The following is a 9,648-nucleotide window of genomic DNA, read 5'->3' as shown; positions in this document are numbered from 1 at the left end:
TCCAAGCAGCTTTACCTACCTGCTGGTTGTTTAGATGTCACTCAGTGGCTTAACTCTTGGAATTGTAAGCATCTTACAGAATGTACTTCTGTAATCACGTTCGCCATGTGGGTGGCAATACCTTTTCACAATGCAGCAGACATGAAGGGTTTGCCTCTGCACTGCCTGTTGCACAACTTGTATGGTTGTAACCACTCGCATGGAGTATTTTCCACCATTCATGATTAAGTGCAGAGATAGAGCATTGGTCACTTCTCTCATGTGGCAGTATTTAAAGCCAACTGGATGGCCTCCAATCAGCATGGATTGGAATAGGAATCAATTGGAATGAATTGACTCTGGTGCCTGTCTTGAGGACTGCTGAAACTACAGGGCCTTCTGCAGGATTGGAGGCAACCACAGGCTGTGATGGAGGAGCTGGAGAAACTCTAGGACCGATAGCGGGGTTGCAGTAACTACAGGTCAGTGGCGGTACTTGGAGCAGCCACAGAGCATGGAGCATGCCTCGGAGCCACCACAGCAACTGGCACAGGCTTCAAAGCAACCATAGGCACTGTAGTGATAGCTGATGAAACTGCAGGGCCTATCACAGAAGTTGGAGCAGCCGCAGGGCCTGTCATCAGAGTTAGAGACCTTCTCTTTCCTTCCCTTGAGTGTGCTGAATAGAACTGATCGGGGTGCAGTAGGCATAGGCCAAGCCCCAGAACATTGCAGTGATTGCTGTCTCTCTACAATTGCCAGAGTGATGGCATATCTGCTGCAAACAGTTTGCTACATTTTCTGGATCGTGCCCATGATCTGGACTGCAGTTCCAAAGCACAGACCATGCCCAATCTTCTGGGAGCCTACTAATATCCTCCCACACAGCCTGACACTCATAAATAACTTTGTCAGGGCAGATCTCTGGGTTGTATTAATAAAGAGCTGGTTAAACATAGACAAAAACAGAAACATATTCAGGAGACACAGCACTAGGATCATGCTGGTTTGAACATCTCAAGAATATTGAACATTTTCAAGATCTATTGTAACTAGGTCAAAAGATAACTGGTAGGTGAATGAGAAAGAAGAGTGAGGAAATGGAGGAAAACATGGCCCATTCACGCTCCCATAGTCTGGCTCTCTAAACACACAAAGGAAAATGTGTAATTCTTCATAGAGTCTGAGAGATGGTTTCCCTAGAACAAAAACGATGACAGTGTGCAGTACTAACACCAGCTGAGTCTCCTGAGCAGTAACTTGAACACATCAGAACATGATTTTACATGCAACTCCTGAGAGAAAACAAAGAAAAATGTAGAGGTGGAGGTATGGAGACAGAAGTACAAATAGAGGTAGACATACTGAGAACCACATAGGCGTAGTTATAGAGATACTGAGATACAGATAAAAGACACAGATAGAGACAGACAAAAGAAGTGATGCACAACCACCTGTAGATACAAAAGGAAAGAAATGGATGCACCACAGAATCACAGAATCACCAAGGCTGGAAAAGACCTTCAAGATCATTCAGACCAACCATCCACCTGTCACCAATAGTACCCACTAAACCATATCCCTCAACACAAAATCCTACTGTTCCTTGAACATCTCCAGGGTTGCTGACTGCACCACCTCCCTGGGAAGCCTATTCCAGTACTTGACCACTCTTTCAGAAAAGTAGTATTTCCTAACATTCAGCCTAAATCTTCCCTGGCAAAGCTTGAAGCCATTCCCTCTAGTTCTATCCCTAGTTACATGGGAGAACAGGCCGACCCCCAGCTCACTACAACCTCCCTTCAGGTAGTTATAGAGAGCAATAAGGTCTCCCCTGAGCCTCCTCTTCTCCAGACTGAACAATCTCAGCTCCTTCAGCTGTTCCTCAGAAGGCCTATGCTCCAGACCCCTCACCAGCGTTGTCGCCCTTCTCTGAATTTGTTCCGGGCCCTCAATGTCTTTATTGCAAGGGGCCCAAAACCTGATTGCAGCCAGGGGCCCACAGTACTTGAGGCGTGGCCTCACCAGAGCTGAGTACAGGGAGACAATTAACTTCCCTGTTTCTGCTGGCAACACTGCTCCTGATGCAAGCCAAGATGCCAGTGGCCTTCTTGGCCACCCGGGCACAATGCTGGCTCATGTTCAGCCCAGCATCAATCAACACCCCCAGGTCCATTTCCTCTATGCTCTCTTCCAGCCACCTTGACCCAAGCCTGTAGCGTTGCATGGGGTTGTTGCAGCCAAAGTGCAGGACCTGGCATTTGGCCTTGTTGAAACTCATCCCATTGGTTTCAGCCCAGCTATCCAGCCTGTCCAGGTAGGCCCTGTTCCTTTGTAGGGCCTTGCTACCCCAGGCAGACTGACACGTCCAGCCACCTTGGTGTCATCCAAACATTTACTGAGGCTGCACTCAATGCCCTCATCCACATCATCAAGAAAGATATTGAAGAGGACAGGCCCCAGCACCCACCCCTCGGGAACAGCACTCGTGACCGTTCGCCAGCTGGATTTAGCTCCATTCACTACCATTCTCTGGGCCTGGCCTTCCAGCCAGTTCCTTACCCAGCCAAGAGCGTACCTGTCCAAGCCATGGGCTTTTGCAGGAGAATGCTGTGGGAGACAGTGTCAAAGGCCTTGCTGAAGTCTAGGTAGACTACATCAACAGCCTTTTCTTCATCTACCAGATGTGTCACTAGATCATAGAAGGAGACCAGGTTGGTCAAGCAGGATCTGCCCTATGTGAACCCACCATAGCGAGGCCTGATCCCCTAGTTGTTCCACACATGCCACATGATCTTCCACAAGACAATCCGCTCCATAAACTTTTCTAGCACCGAGGTCAGGCTAATAGGCCTGGAGTTCCCTGGATCCTCCTTACAACACTTCTTATAGATGGGATTCAGATTCGCAAGGTTCTGGACACCTCTGGAGGCATCTGGGACCTCACCAGTCAACAAAGAGTGTTGACAGATAATGGTGAGCAGCTTGCCTATCATCTCCGCCAGTTCCCTCAGCACTCTCGAGTGAATACCATCCGGCCCCATGGACTTGTGATAGTCAAGCTGGACTAGTAGGTCTCTGACTGCGTCCTCCCGAATCACAGGGGGTTCTGTTCTGTCCCCCAGTCTCCAGTTGAGACTACCAGGGCAGAGAGTGGAGTACCCTGAAGATACAGGTATGTCCTTTAAAGACAGATATAAAGAAGGCATTCAGAACCTCGTCCTTTTCCTTATCCTCACTGATCACATTCCCAGCCTCATCCAGTAAAGAATGAAGATTATCTTGAGTCCTCCTCTTACCATTGATGTATTTGTAAAAGGGCTTCTTGTTCCTTTTAACCCCAGCGGTCACGTTGAGTTCAAGCTGGGCTTTTGCCTTTCTGATTTTCTCTCCACACATCTTAACAACTTCTCTGTACTCTTTCTGAGTCACCCACCCTTCTTCCACAAGAGGTAGATTCTCTTTTTCTCCCAGAGCCTCAAGAATAGCTCCCTGTTCATCCATGCTGGTCTTCTTACCCACAGGTTCATTTTGCGGCTCAGGGGGCACAGCCAGCTCCTGCACCTTGAAGACTTCCTTCTTGAAGAGCGACCCCTTTACTCTCCAAGACTGAAACCCAGAGGATTCGCCCTATCAGCCTTCTGAATAATTCAAAGTGCGCTCCCTGGAAGTCCAAGGTAGCAGTTTTGCTGTTCTCCCTCCTGGCTCCACCAAGAATCAAGAACTGTACCATTTCACGGTCACTCTTTCCAAGACAGCCCCTGACCTCCACATCTCCCACCAGACCTTCTTTGTTTGTGAACAGCAGGTCAAGCGGGGCAGCTCCTCTTGTTGGCTCTCTCACCAGCTGCGTCAGAAAGTTATCTTCCATACACTCCAGAAACCTCCTACACTGCTTCTTCTGCTCTGTGTTGTATTCCCAGCATATGTCAGGGATGTTGAAGTCCCCCATGAAGACAAGGGCAGACAATCGCACAGCTTCTGCCAGCTGCTTTTAGAACTCCTCATCTGTCTCTTCATCCTGGTTCAGCAGCCTGTAGCAGACACCCACCAGGAAGTTCTGCTCTATAAGCCCATCCCCTGATCTTTACCTTTAGGGTTTAAACGTTATCATTCCCAGCCTCAAGCTCAATAACATCAAGGCATTCTCTGATATAGAGAGCCTCCTTCCTTGCCTATCCTTCCTGAAAAGTTTGAAGCCTGCCATTACAGCACTCCAGTCATGGGAGTGGTCCCACCATGTTTCCGTAATGGCAACTGGGTCATAGTTAGCTTGTCACACAATGGCTTTCAACTCTTCTTGTTTTTTGCCCATGCTGCTTGCATTGGTGTAGATGCACTTCAGCTGAGCCCCACACCTCACCCCTAATCCCATTACAACACCTCCAGGCTCATTCCTAGTGGGCCTGGTTTTATCCCTCTACCTCCTTCAAATCTGGTTTAAAGCCCTCTCTACAAGTCCTGCCAACTCCTGGGCAACAATCCGATTCCCCCTCTGGGATAGGTGATACCCATCGGCAGCCTTCATACCAGGTGTTGACTAGACTGCCCCATGACCAAAGAACCCAAAATTTTTGCGTTTCACCAGCCTCTCAGCCATGTGTTTGTAAGGATGGTTTTCCTGCTCCTCTCCATGTCCTTCCCCGCCACCATAGGAATACAGGCAAATACTACTTGTATGCCACCACCTGCTGACCAGTGTCCAGCCAGCTCACAAGCAGTTGCTGACCCCCAAACCTGAGATATCAGCAACAGAGAAACATCTTATAAAAAACAGCTGTAAGCCATCATCAGCACATAATGTTGGGAATGCAGGTCCTCATTCATGCCCCACAGCAGTTACAGTACCACCCAGTATCTGCTTCCTTATGCTCCTACCAATGCTCCTGATTCGCCCCTAGGACTTCAAAGAGAGGAAGGCGGACCTGTACCTTTCCTTTATTGTAACCTGATTGCTGGCACCGCTATGGCAGGGAACACATCCCGGCTGAGAAGAGCTTCCCCACACACTGATCACAATGACTGCCCTCATTTCACACCGACACGCTGTCCTTCAGATTCAGGTGTGGAACAGTGTAACAGCAACAGTGATCCTTAATGTTCCCCCACATGGGAAGAATAACTTTGCATATAGCAGTGAATGATTCTGTCAGATTTATCAGTAGATTTTATTGGTTTCTGTCAACAAGCATTCAACTCTTGGAAATACGTCAGCAAAGAGAAATAGCAAATAGCTTTGAACGTTCTATTATCTAATAATCCATAATCCTGAAATGCTCCAGAACCATTCTTTTAGACATTATGTTGGGAAAAGAACCAGATCAAACCAAAAACAAAGTGCTCAAAGAGCTATCGGTACATCATACAGAAAGAGGGAACTCCTGGTTGAATGTGCACTGTGTAAATGTCAGCCATCTCTATGGCAGCCAGCTTCTCAGAGATATTAAAGAATACCTTCGCTGGCAACATTTAGCTTGGATTAACAGCAAAAAGCCTGGCATGGCATTCCCTTATTACAGAGTCCACGTGATAACAAAAAAGAATGCATAAGAGCAGATGAATGAAAATGATAGCTTCAATATCATACTCTTTTCTTCCCATTTGTCACTTAATGCCCAGGAGCAACAGTACTAGCACAACTAAATATCACATCTCAGTGTTCCCAGCATGCATCCACACCCAAAAGTAACAAAATTTCAAAAGGACTAAATTAATAGACTACTGCATCAGCGGATATTGTCCTTGAGTTGTCACACAGCAGATCTCTGCTTCCCTGGTTATTTTTGGTACAACGTTGGTGTCTCCTTCATTTTGCTTGGAAGAGACCTGCCCATGAGGACCGAGATGCTTCTCCTTCTGCTCCCTTACTGATGGCTGAGCCAGGGGCTTTGATCCAAACTGCCATTCTCCTCTGCTGCCCCAGGAGCCGTGCCTTCAGACAGGGGAGCTCGGCCCTGCAAAGAACACAGTGGACGGCTGACATTGTCAGTGAGAAGCTGGGAAGCCTCATCTGAACCAATGTGAATGGGACACCACTCTTCCCTGCCCACAGGACAAGAAAGAGGAGGCCGGGGAAACAGCTCTCTGACCCGAACAGGACAACCCTATAATAGACCCTGGAGATCAATAAAGCCCTGCATAAACACCTCAGAAAGGTGTAATTGGAAATCTCTTTTTGGATCAGGAAGAGGGGAGGAGACACTGATGGTTCCCTCATGAACAAATAACAAACAACGTGCATTAAAGCCAACGGAAACAAGAGGATAATGGGAAACAGACTCTGAGGGGATGTCGGTTCTCCTGTCGCTAACGCTGTGCAGGAGAAACACGACGCCATCAGCGCCGCGGCCTCTCCGCAGCTCCCTGCCGTCCCACAGCCGCACTCGGGGCCGAACCGTCACTCCCAGCCTCCGTCCCCCTCCCCGCCTCCCTCCTCCCCCACAGACAGCGCGCTGCCCCCGCGCTCCCCCTCGTCCCCCGCGCGGGGCTCCGCTCCCTCACCTGCACGGCCCAGTCGCCTTCTTCTTGCCCGAGGCCGGCCGAGCACAGCGAGCTCCGCTGCTCGGCCGCGCCCTGCGGCAGCCCGGCGGGGAAGCAGGGGAAGAGCGGCCCGAGGAAGCGGAACTCGCTGTCGACGGTGCCGGCGGCGAGGCGGACGTCGTAGACGTAGCTGCGGGGCAGGGAGCCGGCGCCGCTGTCGGCGGCGGAGCGCGGGAAGGCGGGCAAGGTCCCCGGCTCGCCCCGCCGGGCCCGCCGCACCTTGGCGGCCACGGCGGCCGCCGCGCCGGCCACGAAGAGCGCGGACACGCAGGCCAAGCAGACGCTGAGGTACAGGGTGAGGCGGCCGTCGGGCTCGGCGGCCGGCGCCTCTTCGCTCGCCCGCAGGCGGCCCTCGGAGAAGCCGTCGGCCAGGGCGACGGCGAGGGTGGCGCTGGCGGAGCGCGGCGGCCGCCCGCGGTCCCGCACCAGCACCACCAGCCTGTGCCGGGCCGCGTCGCGCTCGCCCACGGCCCGCGCCGTGCGCACCTCGCCGCTGTGCAGCCCCACGCGGAACAGCCCCGGCTCCGTCGCCTTGGCCAGCTCGTACGACAGCCACGCGTTCTGCCCCGCGTCCGCGTCCACCGCCACCACCTTGGCCACCAGGTAGCCCGCCCGCGCCCGCCGCGGCACCAGCTCGCCCAGCAGCGCCGCGCCGCCGTCGGCCGGCGGGTGCAGCACCACGGGCGCGTTGTCGTTCTCGTCCCGCACCAGCACCCGCAGCAGCGCCGTGGCGCTCCGCGGCGGCGAGCCCCCGTCGGCGGCGCGCACCGTCACCTCCACGGCGCGCACCTCCTCGTAGTCCAGCGGCCGCACCACGGACACGTCCCCGCTCTCGGCGTCCACCGACACGGCGGGCCGCTCCTCGCCCTCCTCCCGCACCAGCGCGTACCTCACGCGCCCGTTCGCGCCCGCGTCCGCGTCCGTCGCCTTCACGCTGCCGATCCGCACCGCGCCCGCCTCGTTCTCGCTCACCCACATGCTGTACGCCGCCTGCGTGAAGCGCGGCGCGTTGTCGTTCACGTCGCCGATCCGCACCCGCACGCTTTCGCGAGCGCTCAGCCGCGCCCGGCCCCGGTCCGCCGCCACGATGCTCACGTTGTACTCGGCCGTCGTCTCCCTGTCCAGGGCCGCGCTGGTGCGCAGCTCGTAGTGGTCGGCGAACGCGGCCGTCAGGCTGAACGGCACGTCGCCCTCGATGGCGCACTCCGTCCGCCCGTTGTCGCCGGAGTCGCGGTCCCGCACGCTCAGCAGGGCCACCACGGTGCGCGGCGGGGCGTCCTCGGGGATGGACGCGCTCACGGAGCTCAGCTCGATCTCCGGCGCGTTGTCGTTCACGTCCAGCACCTCCACGTGCACTTTGGTGTAAGCATACAGACCGCCGCCGTCCGTGGCTTTGACTACAAATTTATGGGCTTTTGCATCCTCGAAATCCAGGTTTCCAGATACCCGGATTTCCCCGGTTTCAGCGTCCAAATCAAATAACTGGTGGGACTTCTCCGAGGTGAATTCGTACCGCACGTTGCCATTGGAGCCTTCGTCGGTATCCGCGGCCGACACCCGCACCACCAGCTGCCCCGGGGGGCTGTTCTCGGCCACGCGCACCTCGTACACCTCCCGCGAGAACACCGGCACGTTGTCGTTGGCATCCAGCACCACCACCCGGACCTCAGCCGTGCCCGACCTGGGCGGCGAGCCCCCGTCCACAGCCGTGAGCACCAAATGCAGCTCCCGCTGCTCCTCGCGGTCCAAAGCCCTCTCAAGGACGAGTTTCACGAATTCAGTATCATCTTTCCCTTTTTCGACAGCAAGGGTAAAATACGAATTTGACGAGAGGCTGTAATTCTTTAAGCCGTTGATCCCCACGTCCTCATCCTGGGCATTTTCTACGTGGAAATGAGTCCCGGGAGCTGCCGTTTCGAGTATCTCCAAAACCACCTCCTTCTGCGGGAACACGGGGGAGTTGTCGTTCACGTCCCGAACCTCCACCTCCCCGCGGATCAGCTGCACCGGGTTCTCAAAGAACAGCTTAAAGAAGAGCGCGCAGCTCTCGCTGTGCGGACAGATCCGCTCTCGGTCCAGCGTCTCCGTGACCGTCAGGACGCCGCTGTGCGGATCGAGGCGAAAATGCTGCTCGCTCCCCTCGGACACCACGCGCGCCTTGCGAGCCGCCAGCTGGCTCGGAGAAAGCCCCAGGTCCCGGGCGACGTTGCCCACCGACGAGTCCCTCGCCATTTCCTCCGCCACGGAATAGCGCAGCGGTTCGGCCCCGCTCTCCCACACGCAAACGCACACGAGCCACAACAGCACTCGCCTCTCGCCGCCGCCGCTCCGTCTCCCGCTCGCCGTCCCGCTCCGCCACGGCCGGCCCTTCCCGGCGGCCTCCATGCCTCGCGGCCTTTCTCGCCGGCCCCGACGCACGGCGAGAGCTGCCGCTCGCCGACCGAAAGCCGCCGGACTTTCCCAGCGGCTCGGCCCCGAAGCCCCCGAGCGCCCGCCTCCGTGCCCCGCCGCCCTTCCCGAGCGGCTCGCGCGGCTCTGCTGGGCGCCTGCGCCTGAAAGCGCGCTGCGGCCGGAGGGAGCTGCCGCTCCGTGGCCAACATCCCCACCCAGCGGCGCAACGGCGAATTGCTCCTTCTCCGCCTTCTCACCGGCGCTGCCGATGCGGATGGAGTTCCCGGTTCCAATCTCCTTTCCTCCTGCACACACGATCCCAAAGGCGTATCGTAAATACTCGCCGCATTTGGCAGCAGGTTTACTGGTCGCACACGCAGTGCTGCACATTTCCAGGCTATCCACCGCGAATTCTTTTGCTTCGTGCCGTGTGGAATTTGCATAGTGTTATTTCATATCTATTCAGTGCATGGTCACATTGTCCTCATTTTCTCTTCTTTTTAATCAGCAAATTGTAATTAGCTAGAGAGGCCATCCAGACATATTTGAACTGAATGATTCAACTGGTCCCAGACAGCTTACAGGAAAGGTGTTGTAAGCAAATGATTCACCAGCACTCCAGCTTGCTTTTACACTAGGAAGACAATTCTCCTCTAGCACTGAATGTTGATATTTTCTTCTTCATATTGTATATCACACCTCACCCAAAGATGCTAGGGCTCAGATGTTTTCCTGTTT

General features: G+C 54.6%; 1 protein-coding gene across 1 annotated transcript; it reads right to left on the bottom strand.

Annotated features, from left to right (window-relative positions):
• Positions 1-2,747: 2,747 nt before the first annotated feature.
• LOC149915836 (protocadherin beta-15-like) lies at positions 2,748-9,300 on the bottom strand. Its single transcript, XM_090151086.1, has 3 exons — positions 6,481-9,300; positions 3,416-3,588; positions 2,748-3,117 (listed from the first exon to the last, which is right to left on the bottom strand). The coding sequence occupies exons 1-3, from the start codon at positions 9,298-9,300 to the stop codon at positions 2,748-2,750; spliced, it is 3,363 nt and encodes a 1,120-aa protein (XP_090007212.1).
• Positions 9,301-9,648: the final 348 nt, after the last annotated feature.

The sequence above is a fragment of the Phasianus colchicus genome, chromosome 15, assembly GCF_987193195.1.
Source record: "Phasianus colchicus chromosome 15, bPhaCol1.hap1.1, whole genome shotgun sequence".
Lineage (NCBI taxonomy): Eukaryota > Metazoa > Chordata > Aves > Galliformes > Phasianidae > Phasianus > Phasianus colchicus.
The sequence above is the reverse complement of the archived record's forward strand: the minus strand, read 5'-3'. Positions and strand labels throughout refer to the sequence as shown.